This window comes from Polypterus senegalus, chromosome 1 (genome assembly GCF_016835505.1).
Source record: "Polypterus senegalus isolate Bchr_013 chromosome 1, ASM1683550v1, whole genome shotgun sequence".
Lineage (NCBI taxonomy): Eukaryota > Metazoa > Chordata > Cladistia > Polypteriformes > Polypteridae > Polypterus > Polypterus senegalus.
In genome coordinates this window covers 121,506,989-121,524,098 of record NC_053154.1, presented here as the reverse complement: position 1 = coordinate 121,524,098, position 17,110 = coordinate 121,506,989, and the positions used below count along the sequence as shown (strand labels likewise).

Genomic DNA, 17,110 nt, shown 5'->3' with positions numbered 1-17,110 from the left:
ATCCTTGCAGGTCTTCTACCAACAGATGACAGCAGTACAATAAAAGCAACAGAAAATGAATTCATTAAATGCAACATCAGGCTATGATAGATAGATAGATAGATAGATAGATAGATAGATAGATAGATAGATAGATAGATAGATAGATAGATAGATAGATAGATAGAATTTTCTCTGAATGAACTTCTGCTTTTTAAAAGTTTTAAATGCATTAATTGCGAGTCCACCAGTACTAGGAACTGGTATCTACAATTCGTTATTTTATGTACTTAAAAATGAATGCAAGGTCCATCTTAATATCTAAAAACTCGCAACACATTGCCTTCATTATGCCTGGAAATTGTATTATTATAGTTGGAAGAACAGCGCTCGACATTGAACAGACCCTTTTAATGCCTAATAAGTTTCCTCGAAGAGGAATAATGCTTGTGTAGGTATCCGGTAACACGGTCAAATAGCTTTTTTGTTCCAACTACTGTACGTTCTCCGTAAACATCTATGCATAGTACAAAACTACAGCGCCTACCTTTTACATTGTTACCTGTTTCTGAAGTGCGGAAACATGCAGTTTCAAAGCTTGTAAATTTCTGGAGGGGAATTTCACTTATTTTTAAAGGAAACGTTCCTGGAAAAATCTACCTCGCCGCCGATACAGCATTCGCTTAAATGACATCTTGACAAGTGCGAGGATTCAGTCTCATTCATGAAAGTTGACGAATCTTAGTCTGATGGCGCCCCCTAACGGGTTTGTGCCTTAGGGTCCGTCTGTTTTAAAATTAAACACCTGACCGCTTATATTGTAGGACTATTTACTTTTTGTATTACCCTCATATAGTACTTTAAATAAAATCTTCATTGGCCACGTCCTTATAAATACACAAAAATTTAAAAACAAACCCACAGAAAATGATTAATCTAAAATACCGCCATTTGATAACGTTTAAATTAGGTTGCCTTGTGACCAGGTTTATTTGTTCATTTATTTCACTATTACAAATACTTGGTATTGACTCTATGAAACTGAGCAGATTTCTGCTTGATTAAATAAAACTAGTTTTATTAATTTATTTTTTCACCCAGCTTATTTGCTATTACACTTCAGAATTGGCTGTACAATTACCAAAATCCCACACAAGATCCAAACCCTGTTCTTGTTCTTCTGTCTCTTCAACTTTCCCACTTTTATGTGGAGTCTATGTGCCTGATAAATCTTCTTCTACTTTATCCATCCACACAGTGGTTCTTCAAAGCAATGCCATAGGGGAACTATTTTTGATTCCCAAAAAACTCTTCCACGTAAAGGTTCTAGAAAAAAATAGTTTTATTTAGATCTGCAAATAGGTATCATAAATATCATGGATAGATGATAACAGATTTATGAAGTATAGTGGGTCACGATTTTAAAAGGACTCTCACTACGTACAATAATATGGGCTAAGTCCAGGTTTTCAGAATCTGTTAGTTTTCTGCTGGGTAGATTATAAAACATTAAAAATTTCATTTTTTTCTACATATTAGGAAGTTTTATAAACACAAGGAACCAATTTCATATGGGAAGAACTCTTCCTAGAATGAAATGGTTCATTGTCAAGCAATGGTTCTATTGGGAACTACACCACCCAATGAGCAATGTAGTGCCATTAAAGAAACATTATTTTTAAGAGTGCACCTCTGCTTTGGCCTGCCTCTCCTTCTCCTCCGCTGTACTTCCATTCCCATTACTGTTTTGCCCACATAAATATTGTCTTTTCTCATCAGAGTTTTCCTATATGCACATCACGCACCGTGCATGGGGCCTATTATCAAAGGGCCGATAAGGGGCACAGGGGGCACAGACCTCAGCAACTCCACAACTCAGGAGCTCCGCAGGACAGCCAATTGGTTGGCTGCTTGGTTTACCTGACATGAGTCCGGTAACCCTTCCATAACCCTAATCTTAAAGCACAGTGTAGGTGGGCATATCATGTAATATCTCTGACATTTAATGAACAGTACACAGTGACAACCTCCTTAATGGAGCAGAGCTCTGGAGTCCACAAGTAGAATCTGCTGGTTATTGCTGTTTTATGAGTAAAGACACTGGCTGTCTATAAGTCCTCTAAAGCTAGTGTAGACTCATACTGCTCAACTGGAAGAATCCCAAACCACCTGTTATAAGTCAGTAGTTACAGTAACTGATGGTATAGAATATTTGAAATTGGAAAATTTTAAATTCTCACTTAATGGATCTGTTTAAAACTTTTTCTAAAATATGACAAGTTCTAATTAATCAAATCTCAGAATAAGCATTTATATCGGGGACATTCTCCTTTCTTTGTTTGTTTTTAAAGATTTGCTTATGTTGTGGTTTGTCCTCTATTTCTCATGTGTGGGGATTGAATTCTAGTTTGTTAATTCTGACTTGATTGTATGGAATGTTGTTTTCTTCACCTAAAATCAATAAAACTAAATAAAAAAAATAATTGGCAGTCACCTGTTGTGATAATTCTCCGTTAATGTGCAGAGCGACAGCTTCAAGTCAACCAGTCAGGAGCACAGAAATAAATAAATAAGTAAAAACCAAGGCATAAAGAAGTGCACTTGCAGTGTGTTTAGAAATCTAAATTTGTTACATCAATTGCCACTCCTCTAAAGCTAGCGGTTTACTGGAGTATCAGTGGAGTAGCAACAGCATTATTTGCAGTAGTTGTGATGTTGAGTATTTTAACAGATATTATTGGACGCTACAGTAACCAGCTGTCACATGGCTGAAGATGATTTATTACTGCCATATAAACCACAGGACCTATACATGTTGTTAAAGGCTGCTAATGCAAGACAACATATGAGACGCTCTGAGTGAAGTTGTATTGAGGACATTTTGTAAATTTCACCAATGCACAGGCTCTCTTGCTCACCGGTTAGTTATTGGCTTTATTGTGGAAAAGCAACCAACTTTGACATACAAAAGAAAATTGAAATCAAGTGTTAGTTAATTTTATTGGTATCTAACAGTACTGATTTAGTTAATGCATTATTGCTATCTGCTGTCATTGGAAGGACAAAATTAAGTTTAGATACATTCATAAGTGTGGGTGATATATTCACCGTGTTCAGTTTTTAAATATCTAAATATTCAGATTCATTTCGACCCAGTATTGACTGCATTAAGTAAGTTTATTGAGCACTTTCAGTAGTGGTAGTAGTTGTTGTTGTATTTTATATTATTATTAATATTGTTAGACTAGTAGTATTTTATATATTACTATTATTAGTAGTAGTAGTATTTATTATTAGTAGTAGTAGTAATAAAATTATTGTTTTTATTGCATCACATGCTATAAGTGATATTGTTGATTATATGAAGTTACAAAGAGTAACAACACTTTCGATACCCTGGATCATTACTATTATTAGGCTTTTGTTTATAAAACAAATAAATCAATTGGTGTGTAACTGCCGTTAAATACTGTTAAAGTCTGTGTTCTCTGTATTGCAGCAGCTGTCCTAATTGCACATACTAAGTGAAGTTTTTCAATGCTTAAGCTCATCGAGACAAACTTGAACAGAAGTTGTCGTATGATAACCTAAAAGATGTCTTTGCCTCCGGAAAATGTAGACTTGTGCTGTTGTGATATACAACAAAGAGACTCAAACCCCTAAGTATTTTTATTAGAAGTTAGTTATGGTTATGTTTATGATGTGTGCTTCTTTGTTTTTTTCTTATTATTTAGTTGTATATTTATTGTTCAAATTAAAGCTGTTAAAAGAAATGGATTTTTGACTAGAGGGTGGCACTGCTCCTCATCGCATGTCTGTACCACTTCTACTTACTATTCCTGTACCGTCTTAAATATCTCTCCCACTTTTGGTGTACCTCTGATTATCTCATTGCTTATTCTGTTCTTTTGTGTAATTCCACACATCCATCTCAACATTCTTATTCCTGCCGCATCCAGCTTCTTTTTCTGTGCTCCCTGCACTGTCCATGTCTCAGCTACATATATCATTTTTGGTTGTCTTAAAAACCTTACCTTTATTCATTGCCTTAAATCTTTTGATCACAAAATATTCTTACTCTTGTTCTATCCACACAACACTCTGTGGGTTATCTAAGCATCTAATTTTCCATGCCAAGCAACCACTGAGCCAAGATATTTAAATTAATCTATTGATCCTATATATTTAAACTATTCCAGTCTTCAATTGCTCTCCCTGCAGGGTAACATCTGAATCATGATCATCATTAAACCCCAAGTATATTGTCTTCTTCCTATTTACCTTCAGTCCTGTAAATTTCAAAGCCCTTCTCCATTCTTTCGACTTTCTTTCCACCTCCTCTTTCCTGGAGTTACACAACACAATGTCATCAGCAAAAAGCAAACATGAATTAGATGGGTTTTTTTTTATCCCATAAATCAACTCATTCATAAGAAGTAAGGACTTAAAGAAGATCCCTGGTGCAGACCAACTCTGACTGGGATCTTGTCTGCTACCCCAAAACTGCTTTTATCATGAGTCTCCACTCCCTCCTACATATCCTAGGCAATCCTCACATACTTTTCCGGTACCCATTCCTCTCTCAATGCAGAGACTGCATCAGTTGTCCCCCTCTCCAGTATAAAACAAAGCTACACATTCACTATGGTGGTCTCTTCCATAAGCCTTCTTTTCATAACCTTTCCCACATTTTCATTGTGTGTGACATTAGCTGTATCCCACTATAGTTTCCACAATCCCGAATATTTCCCTTCTCCTTATAGATGGGTGCAATCACACTGTTGAGATCCACACCACAACCATGTACTGGAATTATGAGTTCAGAAAACAGAGACAGTTTTATTCCTGATTGAATATCTCACAGGACATTAGTAAAGATATGACATAAGTGATAAAATGCAATCACACCACATGCTCTGAGTCAGATTTCTAATAAGTCTTCATTCTGTGGCCTTGATTTAATACCGAGAGCTTTTGACTTATACTATTAGGTGGATAATTGTAGAGTTTGCTTTTTGAAGTTTAAAGGAGGCCTACACTTTGAGATTCTTGAGATTGCAATATATGACCCGGGATACAAGCACTAATAAATTGTAGACGTTGGGGGGATAAACTACTTACAACTGTATATGTGAGAAAAATTCTTTAGAAATCACCTCTGAGCTTCCCTGAAAGTCAACAAAATGACTTAAGGAACTGGAGTTATATAGTCCTTCAAATTTGATAGTTATGAATCTTACAGCCACATTTTGAGTCAATCTCTTACATAATAAAGAATTTCAGCAACCAGACCAAAAAGCATTGCTTGAGACACATTTATGAACTTGATTTTAAAGATCCTGCAAATTAAGCAACTGTCTTAATTTTGTATTATTTATTTACTGAACAAAATTCACATTCAAATTCACACATAAACACAACTGTTGTTAATTTTGCAAAATAACAGTGCAAATTTTGACATTACAGATCAAAACACTCTTTTTCCAAGGCTTTAAAAGTATGTCCCCCTCAGGGATCAAAGTCTAAAGCCTTAACTACTACACCACAACTCCAAGGAGGTTATGCTCAAGCTTTATAACGCAGTGGTTAGACCTCACCTGGAGTATTGTGTGCGGTGTTGGTCTCAATTGCTATGAAAAAGAGAAGAGCAACTAGGCTTATTCCAGGGCTAGAGGGAATGAGTTCTGAGAAAATAATAAAAGAGCTGAGACTTTTCAATTTAGGTAAAAGAGATTAAGAGGAGATATGATAAAATTGTTTAAAATTATGAACAGAATTAGTACAGTGGATCGAGACTGTGACTTTTAAATGATTTCATTATGAACACAGGGGGCACAGTTGGAAACTTGTTAAGGGTAAATTTTGCAAAAAAACATTAGGACATTTTTCATCACATAGAGAACCTTTGCCCCATGGAATAATTTACCAAGCATTTTGGCAGACAGTAGGATTTTAGGGTCTTTCAAAACTAGACTTGATATTACTTTGGTAGAACGAAGAGGTTAGGACTGACAAGCTTTGTTGGGCTGAATGGCCTGTTCTTGTTTAAATTTTTCTAGTGTTCAAAATGCCTCCAATACTTGGATGAAGGTTTCACTTGAAGGGAATAGATAAAATGTCCCATTACTTTTGAAATCTCTGAACTCCCAAAAAAAGGTCTTTGCACAACAATCTGTTGTCTTCTGTATTTAAGCCAAATCTGTGTCACTTTCTACACCGCAGCCTCTTTAGTTTGATCATCAGTCTCTCTCATCACCGATCCTTGGGGCACCCCTGTGCATGTCTGGTGCATCCTTCACAACTGTTCTTTCTAGGACACACTGTAGGATCTGCCTGAGATGTAGAACTCAAATCATCTGAGAACAGTCTTGGTTATGCCAAGGTCAGAGAGGGTGGTAAGAAGGATATCACAGTTGACCATGTATAAGGCAGAGGAGAGATTTAGAAGGATCAGATCAATGATATGTTAGTAGGTAGCCCTATCAAATCATAGCTGGTCGACCACAGTCAGTAGAGCCATCTCAGTCAAGTAGTTCTGTTCAATCTGGACTGGTTGATATCATTGTTTAGATATTTAGTTTGATCATCAGTCTCTCATATTGCACACTTTCTTAAGGTTACGGCTAATAATATTAACCTATGTGATACTACCACCTACTCTTAACCAATGTCGACTGTCTATAATAAGCAGCCTTTCTATCTCACCTTTCGTAAATATAGTTTAATCTAATTATTATAATCGATCTCCACAATTAACCTTTTATTATTATCTAATCGATTTTTTCACATCATCCTACAAAGTCGGGTACTTTCTAGTCCATACGAATTCCCTAAACAAATATCGATGTAACAGCTCGTCCGTACCAATATTAGTTTAATCTTTTCAGAAGGCGTACTTTCGTGTTTTTTCCCCTCTCCGTTGTGTCGTACGCTATTGAAATAAGCCACCATTGTCACTCTAGAGATGGGCGGGTTCTGGACAGGTGATTGACGGCAGGGTATTCAGAGGTGTACTGAGCTCTGCGTTCCACTAAACTCTGGAAATGTGTCATTATATCTTTCAAGTCCGAGAAGGCAGGTGAAGACTCTCATGACATTATAAATACAATCATGCAGATGATAACGGGGTTAATTGAGAAAAGGACATGACTTTTTAGACGCTGGAGGACGATATGGAACACTGCGAGAGTAGAAAAGCCTGCCTAGCGTTGTGACTGTTTTTTCAGGGCGTTTCCGAGTTTCATTCTATTGGAAGACTGGTGTAAATTATTTCTTGTGGAATAAACGCACCCGTCATTGGACTTAACTTCCATCCGATGTGTGTTTTTCCATTGCGGTCTGCAGTTTCACGCTGTTGCTCTGTTGGGCTATGTTTTAAATGACCTCAGTCCGTCGACCAGTAGGAGCCGCTGTGCCTTACTTTCTGTTGCCAGTCTGCTCCTCTTAACGTCTTCACTTCTACAAAAACACACTGGCATCTAAAGAGTTTTGCTGTTGGGACGCAGCATCCTGTGCGCTAAAAGCATCGATGACAAGCAGTTTGATTGTGCGGATTGGTGGACACACCTTATTGGCATGAGCCGCCCGCGTACCTGGCGTAGGATGCAACGAGTTTGCGCATCTTCACTGCCAGCGCTGCGCTAACTCCCATAAGCCGTGTCATTTGCAGTGTGCTTGATGAGAGCAGTGCATTGTCCTCTCGTATCGACGTGGCTAGTTGAGTGACTTTGAGGAGCATACTGAACGACATTTTGGCTTCATACTTTATTTTTGTGATAACGACCTGCAGTGCTTCTTGCCACGGCCAGCACAGGTAACTGAGTCGCGTAATTGTATTTGTCAAGGAAACGAATAAACTCTTTTTCCCTCAGTTTACCGGATATCGTTTGACTAAATACGGAACTTCTGGTTTTACACCATTTCGGTTTTCATTTCCGTTTATCATTTTAATGGGTTATCGTATTTGCACTGATATAATGGTCCATGATTCCTTGCAAGTCACGAGAGATTCGTGTTTCGTCTTGTGATTTTTTAATACTTCTATTAAAGCCGAAAGTCGATAAATTAAACCAGAATATGATACAAAGTAGACTTAGCGAGATAACAAGATCATTTAAACAGAATATAAATGATAGCAAGATATGTGAATAGTTTGACTGAAAATTTCAATCAGAATAATGAGTTTAATGCACGCTGTAGTCCTATAATGGTAACATCTGTAAAGCAGAGTGGGCGTCAGCTTGAATGACGAGCCACATGCACCCTTATTCGAGTTTATAATGAGAGCCTGGAGGCTATGCATGATATGACTCTGGGATTCATATATAGCACTGAGTATTTTGAATCGTTTGATTGTGCTTGAAAGTGATATACAGTATGATGTAAGGCTGCCGCTCAGGCTATATTTCGGTAGGGGAGGGCGTCTGTTTGATGACGTACAGCTCAAAAGTCCATCCCGTTTCTGCTCCTTTTGCGTGACTGGGTTTAAATTGCATGTCTTACAAATAAGATGGGCATGTGCTTTTTGCAAAATACTGGGAGCGGTGCGCATTGTTCTACCTCCTGTGCTTTGATTTTTAAAATAAGTGGCAAATCCTTGCAAAAGTAGAACTCAAAACTATGGTACTCTACCTTGATAACACCTTGACTTGGGGTATACAGTTAACAGGCACTCTGAACATGGCCTTTTTTAACTTTAATGTTAGTGGGTAGCAGCTGTGCCCAAAGTGAGAAGTTTGCATGTTCTTTCTGTATTAGCTTTCTACATGGTTTCTGGTTTCCTCACACAATACAGAGGGTTGAGGAAATAGGTGAATAAGTTTAATGCAACACATTGTGTATTCTATTTCAAGTGGTTGTAAATGACAACCTGTATTTTAACTTTCAAAAGTAGCCTGGAAGATGAAACTTGAAGCCCAAACTAGATTTTAAAGCATTTTTAGAGGCAAGAGGTCAGCTTTCATGTCTTAACTGGAAATTTGTTTAATTTTTGTTAAATGAAAATATTACTTATTATTTAGAAATGAGTACATTAGAGGGTTGGCTCAGGTTGGAAAGTTGGGAGATAAGTCAGAGAGGCAAGATTGCGTTGGTTTGGACATGTGCAGAGGAGAGATGCTGGATATGTTGGGAAAAGGATGTTAAAGGTAGAGCTGCCAGGCAAGAGGAAAAGAGGAAGGCCCAAGAAAAGGTTAACTACTCATCAGTCACCACTTCAGGGTTGCGCACCAACTTGGCAGGTGTTAGTGACAGTGAGTCAAGCTGCACAGAGATGGGGAGTTGAACAGACTGGCTGGCTAGGATCATAAGAAGCTCAGTTTTTGCCAGGTTGAGTTGTAGATGGTGGTCCATCATCCAGGTTGAGATATCAGTAAGATATGCAGAGACTCAAGCTGATACCATGTTGTCCTGATGACGGAATGACAGGTACAGCTGTGTACCATCAGCATAGCACCATGGGATTGGATGGTGGTGCCCAGCGATGTGTGTACAGAGAGAAAAGTAGAGGACCCAGCACAGATCCTTGGGGCACCCCTGTGCATGTCTGGTGCATCCTTCACAACTCTCCTTGCTAGGTCACACTGTTGGATCTGCCTTAGATGTAGAACTCAGATCATCTGAGAGCAGTCCCAGTTATGCCAAGGTCAGAGAGGGTGGCAAGAAGGATGTCACAGTTGACTGTGTATAAGTCAGAGGAGAGATGTAGAAGGATCAGATCAATGACATGTTAGTAGGTAGCCCTATCAAATCATAGCTGGTCGACCACAGTCAGTAGAGCCATCTCAGTCAAGTAGTTATGTTGAAGCCTGACTGGTTGATATGGAGCAATCCATTCTGTACAAGGAAGGAATAGCCCTGGTTAGAAACAGCATGTTCAAGTGTTTTAGCAAGGCGAGACACAGACATGTATGTGTTAACTTGGAATGGATTGAGTATTGGTTTTTTGAGAAGTGGTGTTTTTAGAGCGTGTTTGAAGATGGTGAGAAATGTGTCTGAGCTGGGTGAGGTGTTAATGATGTGTGTAATTGCAGAAATGAATCAGGGGGAGGTGGCCTTAAGGAGATGTGAGGGGACAGGGTGAAGTGGCCACATAGTGGCACGTATGTATTCATGTGTATGTGTGTGTATGTATGTATATCTATAATTGTGATTTTTGCATTAGGAAAATTGGCTTCAGAAAAAGAAAGATTTAATGAATTAATTTAAAAAATAGATATTACAGATTTTCCTTTTAAACTACAGTTGCAGGTGAAGTGTAATTGAGTAATAAAGCCACCCAGAGCAGCTAGTTTTAATGACCAGACATGGGTTACATTTATGTGTTAAACACAAAGGGTTCTGCACCCATTACTCAAGTTAAAAGTACTTGTCTGGGTCTTATTTAATTTGGACAAAAAAAATTTAAGAGGGTACGCAATGTTTGATTTCACTGAAATATAGTATACTGCTTTCTTTAATTGTGCCAGCAGATGCTATATATAGGGTTTAAGTCAAATATAGATTCTTACGTGATAAACTAAAGTTTTTGGGGGGTTAAATTTTATGGCTTATATTATCCAAATATTCAACCTTTGAATCAATCACCTAATGTGTTATAAGACTCTATTTTTAGAAGTATGCCCTGTGACATAGTGCTGTGGTAATCAAACAAGTTTGTGATATAGCATCAAAGTGATGTATGTACAAGGTGAATAAAATTAAAACAGTTGTAGCATTGTAGAAGCATACACCATGGCTGATGGCTTTACATATGTTCTGTTGTAAATTTTTTTGCAATTGTTTAAATGTCATGATGGCTTATAAAATTGTTTTTATTAGGATGAAAAACTAAAACCTTGTCATGGTTCATTAACAAATACTAACTTAACCCATATCAAATACAAGGTCCTAAATCAAATGTTTGACTTGGCAACAGTCAGTTGAGTTCAAATGTACATCAGTTATGAAAAGCTGTTGATATAACTTTTTTGCTCCTAGGTATACTGTTATATGCAGTAGTGTAATGTGGTTAAGGCACTGAAATTCAAATGTCAAGCAAGTCATTTAGTCCAATAGTGCTCTAACTATAAAACTGTATATAAGCTATTGCAATGTATCTCACTGTAGAATATCACTTAGGAAAGAAAGGGGTTCTCAAACTTGGTTCTGGGGCCTCATGTATAAACGGTGCGTATGCACAAAAATGTTGTGTAAGAACGTTTCCATGTTCAAATCGCGATGTATAAAACCTAAACTTGGCGTGAAGCAATGCACATTTCCACGGTAGCTCCTACCCTGTCGTGCTCAAGTTCTCTGCTCGGTTTTGCAGACTGGCGGCACCCAGCGTCAAAGCAATGCTACTCTTCCTGTGTGGTTATCATTTCTTTTTTAGATCCACATCCCTGACACGGCTTTCTAAATGCACTGAAATTAACTGCATATTGTTTATTAACTTAATGTATCTGATTGTAAATAACCTGTAACACAGAATGGTCAGACTATTCCAAATACCATAACTGCTTTAGCATTGTTACTCTCACTGCACCTCGGATCCCACATCGGATCATCTTTTTCCATATTACTGTCACTGCACCACTCAGAGTATTTATATCACTGTATCTGAGTGTGAATCACAGCTGTACAGCAGCTGATCGGAAAGAGAATTATCGGTATACAGCATCAAGCACACGCTGCCTCAGCCATGCTGTCTATTGAACTGCTCTCGTATGACAAACACTTCAGAGCCTTTCCTGTACAGACCTTGCGGGTCACAAATAGTTTCTTCCCAAGAACTCTAAATGCACTCAATCAGTTTATCAAGTGCTCCTTGTAGAACTGTACTTATAACTACAATTACCTCACTGTAAACTTGCGATACAGTTATAATATTGCACAACCTGAGCCACTTTATAAAGCACGTATTTACAAAATAAGGTATTGTGGATATGTAAGTGCGATTCTCACTCAACACCACCCAGAGTTAAGCTGAGACGAAGCCAAATCTGCAGCAAAGTTGAAATACTGGCTACAACTGTAAACAACCTTTGTAGAAGTTGTACTACTAGTAGTTAGCCAAATTTATTGTATATTTTATTGGCATGGACATCAATGCCTGTGATGTTGTAGCAAATACAGATTTTCTCAAGTTATGTTATGCATTGCCATTGGCTTTTTTTTATGTGAATATATTAGGTTTGCATTATGCATTGTCTTCAATGTGTCAAATAAGTGGTGCCTAAAATCTATTGTGAAATAAAGTCAGTAATAAAGCAGTTGTTTAGTAATGCTGATAGGGTTGCTTTGACTTGTAATGCATATACTTCATAGCCACATCTTGTAACTGATTAATGATGAAGCAATACTTGTATGTACTAGGAACAAGTTGCTCTGCAGTGTGTGTTTTCCACACCTATGGGGACATTGTAATTACCCAAAGAAGCAGGCTCACTTCACATCATGTTGACCAACTATTTTTTTTGCAGAAGAACCTCAGTATCCATAAATACTTGATTTGCATAGTGTTTATTCTTTTATTAAAGTTTGTATTAAAGACAGTTCACATTTCTTTAAGCATTGTATTTGTTCTTAATATGTGTGTTTAAAATGTATTTGAGGACAGTGTGGTGCAGTGGTTAAGGCTTTGGACTCAGAACTTTAAACCTTGAGGATTTGGGTCAAATCCCGATTTTGACACTGTGTGACTTTGAACAAGTCACTTTACTTGCCTGTGCTCCAACTGAAAAAACAAATGGAAATGCAACCAATTGTATCTCCCAAATGTTGTAAGTTAGTTTAAATAATGGCTTTAGCCAAACAATAAGTAATAAAGCTGACTATGCTGTACATTTTCAGTGACTCTGACAGGGTACAGTTTTTTTTCCATTATTGTTACATTCCTGAAGAGATCAAATGTCCAAATTTTGGAGACAAATATGTTTTAAATTTGATTTACCTGTTTTCAGAAAAACGTGCACTACTTAGAGAATTGCAATTCTTTTGAAAATTAAAAATCATAATATAAGTTATCAGTGGGTGCCACTGGTTTTTGACCTCAAGGGTGTCCTTGTGTAGCTATTTCAAAAACATTGTTTTACATGTCTGTATTATGAGTTTGGTTTTAAAAAGATTGATTGTACCCACTCTTAATATTCCATTTAGCCAGATTCTTTTTTGGGTAATTTGCATGCAGTTACCTGGAAAAGCTGAGGTCTTATTTCTCAGTTAAAACCCCGTATTCTGTATTCCTTATTTCCCCCTTTGTATTTCACTGTCGTGCTGACCACATGCTAGTGAACCTCTTAATTCTCACTGTGGCTCTGATTTGCTTTTCGCTTTAACCAGTGAATCCATGTGAGTGAATCTCTTTCTATGTTCTGGCATACCAAGAGTCCAGCTTACAGCCAAGCTGTGATGTTGCTTTGAGTAAAGTACAGTGGGTTAGCTTAATGTAAAGTTCTTAATCTACTTTACCAGTGTGTGGTGACCGAAAGCTAAAGTTCAGCCTGACTGGCATGGGTCAACTACAGATTTTTGTGTTACTGGGATACCAATGTGTTGCACAGTATGCTTATGTAATCACTCCCATTACTAATGCAGAACTACCAGTCAACCAGTTAGCATGTCTTTGATCTGTTGGAGAAAACTAAAGTCCTTGCGAGGAGGACATGTAAGACATTCCAGCCAGGATAAGAAATGGGATCCCTTCGTTACGAGTCTACATTGTCATCTACTGCAGCACTGTACAGTAGCATTTATTATTTGTGTTTAGTGTTTTATTCTGTCCTAAAAACCAAAGCTGAATTGAAAATGTGTGCCTGATGGTGAATAAATATAACTATCCGAAGCCCGTAACATACGGCGGTGTAAGAATAGGAACGGAAAACGGTGAGAAAGGAATTCGGTATTACAAAGGCTTAGGAAACCACCGTCGCAGTGTAACGAAAATAGCAAGGAGCGAAACCAATGCCAATGGTTGAGAGAGTACCTTCTGTAGCAGGCTACGGAAAACATAGACATATATAGATAGACACCGCATTCACTGTGTTGCCCAGTCGACACTATAAGTCACCGCATCTGCCCTATTGCGAGTGGTAAAAGTGCCATTTAAACTAATACAGGTAGACGTGGAAACCAGGTTTTCTGATGAAAAAACAATAACGTTTTAAACAGTATCGTTTACATACAACAAATTTTGGCGAATCGTTTACATGCAATTATTTATATCCATTTATACACTAATAATGGCAATTATTAAATAATAATAATTATTATTATTAAATAATTCCTTCTGTATAAGTAACATTTCTCAGACTGCTTTCTTCCATCTTCGAAACATTTCTAGACTTCGTCCTGTTCTTACGCAACACAGTACTAAAGTATTGGTTAATGCCCGAGTCACCTCAGGTATAGATTACTGTAATGGTATTCTATCTGTCATCCCACAAAAACGTATCCATCGCTTACAATTAATTCAAAATTCTGCTTGCCAGGATAATAACCTGTGTTCTAAATCCACTGAACATACTAGACCTATTCTCTCTCAACTTCACTGGCTCCCTGTTAACTACAGAATACAATACTAAATACAGCTCTTAACATTTAAAGCTCTCCACAACCTCACTGATCTCCTACAGACTGACACTCGTCTCGCCCACTCAGATTCTCATCTGCAGCTATACTTTCTGTACCACACATGAAACTCTGTGCTATGGGAGCTCGAGCATCTCTTATAGTGCTCCTCAACTCGGGAATTCTCTTCTCTCTCATGTACATCAGCTCGATTCAATAACACATTTTAAAACTACCCTCAAAACTTATCTTTTCAAACTGGCATACCAATTGTGAATTTTGCACTGTTTCTGCCAGTTATCTTTGTTTGTTTGCTAATTATTGCTGTTTGATCGAGAGTGACGGTGGACACGGAAGTAGGATTAGAGATGGTGGGCGGGGCTCTGTCGTGCGTATCCCATGGTCATAGAGTTGGTTGGCGGACGTGGCTGTCTGTCTTGCGTGCGCTCTCTGTCTTGCTTGCCCTTAGTTAGAGTTGGCGGGCGTGGCTCTCTGTCTTGCTTGCGCTCACTGTCTTGTGTGCCCTTAATGAATTATATGTATAGGTAATGTAAAGTTAAGTTATGTAACCTGGTAAAATGATTTTGTCTTATTAATGGTTTTAGTATAACTTGTATAAGATCTCCTTTTACAGAGTTTGTATTTTAAAACTTTGCTCCATAGATGCAGCTTTCTTGCATAAAATTGATTGAAAGGTTTAGTTTAAGGTATTAGCAAATATTACGTTTTAAATTGTTCATATCCTGTTTTTAATGTAAATAACTTTGTGTTCTTTGACAGGCTAGATAAATGACAGGTGCAAGACTGTTCTTATGGATCCTGAGACTTAGCAAGACCCACAATAGTCCAACCAAAGACGTGGGCACTGATCTGTCTGCACTCACAGGAAGGTGATGGTGGCTTCTCCTTTTGTGCCACCTAAAAGCATGTCTAACACTCACTTCCTTGGAAGACAACATCCTCATTCTCAAGTATACAACCTCACTCCTGTAGATGAGCTGCTATGTATGAATGGTACTCCATGGATCTTCTATGTCTTGGAAGAGTGTGTGGAAACTGTATGGGAATATTACAGTATCATCATAGGACTGATTTCTATGGCCTGCTTCCTTCTTGCCATATTACCGTAAGTATTTTTATTTGTTAAATTTGAAGGCTTTTTTCTACCTGCCAAATTCTACCCCTGTTTTAATCTCCATAACTGCTGATCACCTTTTTTTTTTAGTTCCTTATCCAAAAATACCTTTATTATATTGGAAAACTGGAAGAGATAACGGCTTTTACAACATTTGTATGAATGCAATAATATTACATGTGATAGCTCATGAGTGCATAAAAACATTTTTGATGCATGGTTACAGCAGACTAGTTTTTATTTTTTGTTGTTACTTTAGCCTTTAGTTATGTTTTATAGGGTAGGTACTTAACTTCTTGGTGGCTTATCCATTTTTTTTTTTTCGTGGTGTTAGAGATGCAATTTAAGTGTCATTTCGTAGTTGTTTAACATTTATGTGAATACATTATGTTTGCTTTATGCCTTTTCTCCAGTGTGTCATTTTAAAGCTTAAGGGTTTTTCTTGCTTAGTTACATACATCAGATTTCGGTTTTTCAGATGACAGATTTGCCAGTACAGACGATTATCATATCCCTTCTGGTTGTAACAATCCGTGTCAGATTCTTTTGGGACACTGGGATTATGTGACATATCAATTATATTGTGGCACTGAGGAAACCACCATCTCCTTTCAAAACGATCAAAGATTTTGTTTCCATTTTGGAAGGCTGATAAATGTCTCTTTATCAGAGAGCACAAAACCCTACCCAAACTCTTTGGCTTAATGATGGCATAAAGCCAGCACAAGTAGCAAGATACCATAACACCATTATGACATGCATTTCACTGGGTATACATCTGTGAAATATCCTGTCTTCTCAGTGGAGACTGCAGTACGTTGCAAAAATATGAAAATTGTGAGGCAACACTATGGAGACTGGATACCCAGTTGCAGACATTAAATAATTTAAACAGAAATGTGTACAACCAGTGTTGACTTCTCTGTTCCCCTCTGCTCCTTTTCTCTCTTTCCTCATAGTAATTCTGTATGCCACATACAACTTCTTAGACAGTCCTTTATTATCACTAAAAAATCAACAAAGCATAGAAAAATGTCCACCTACCAATTGAACAAGACAACAGAGGTAGTAGTCAGATTACAACATTTTACTTTATAAAGGAATATTTAATCAGATTTGTATCTGTCTGCTAAAGACACATTTAACATTTCTAGTACAATGTATATACAGTGGGTTTACATCCTTTACATGTACAATCTGGTGTATGAGTGCCTAGTTTAAATAGGGTTTTTAAGATGTGTTCAGCTATGTGGTTCAGATCATTGCCTATATCCATTGGCAAATTAATTAATCAGTTGTCAATTGCAGATGTCATTGTGTATTGCCACAAACCTATTGTTGGCCCTCCTTGATTAATTAATAACAATTAACTGTTAAAAATTACACACACTGCTTAATAAAACAGAAGATAATGTGACAGACCCTCTAGATAGAATGTGGTATCCTGGC

General features: G+C 37.5%; 2 protein-coding genes across 9 annotated transcripts in view; one reads left to right on the top strand and one right to left on the bottom strand.

Moving 5' to 3' along the window:
- Nucleotides 1-657, bottom strand: part of veph1 (ventricular zone expressed PH domain-containing 1) — a 220,293-nt gene extending 219,636 nt beyond the window's left edge. For 7 of the 8 annotated variants that reach the window (XR_005634126.1, XR_005634123.1, XM_039757100.1 and 4 more), the window contains exon 1: nucleotides 542-657. The gene's annotated coding sequence lies outside the window, so the exon portion shown is untranslated. Of the gene's footprint in view, nucleotides 1-526 lie in introns of all 8 variants that reach the window. The other variant, XM_039757110.1, reaches the window with a different exon arrangement.
- A 6,678-nt stretch (nucleotides 658-7,335) lies between these two features.
- The window catches only part of LOC120531568 (lysosomal amino acid transporter 1 homolog), a 33,651-nt gene continuing 23,876 nt past the window's right edge, over nucleotides 7,336-17,110 (top strand). Inside the window, exons 1-2 of the mRNA XM_039757088.1 lie at nucleotides 7,336-7,792; nucleotides 15,307-15,652. Of these exons, the coding sequence (XP_039613022.1) occupies nucleotides 15,420-15,652 (233 nt within the window). The 5' untranslated portion in view covers nucleotides 7,336-7,792; nucleotides 15,307-15,419. The remainder of the gene's footprint in view (nucleotides 7,793-15,306; nucleotides 15,653-17,110) is intronic.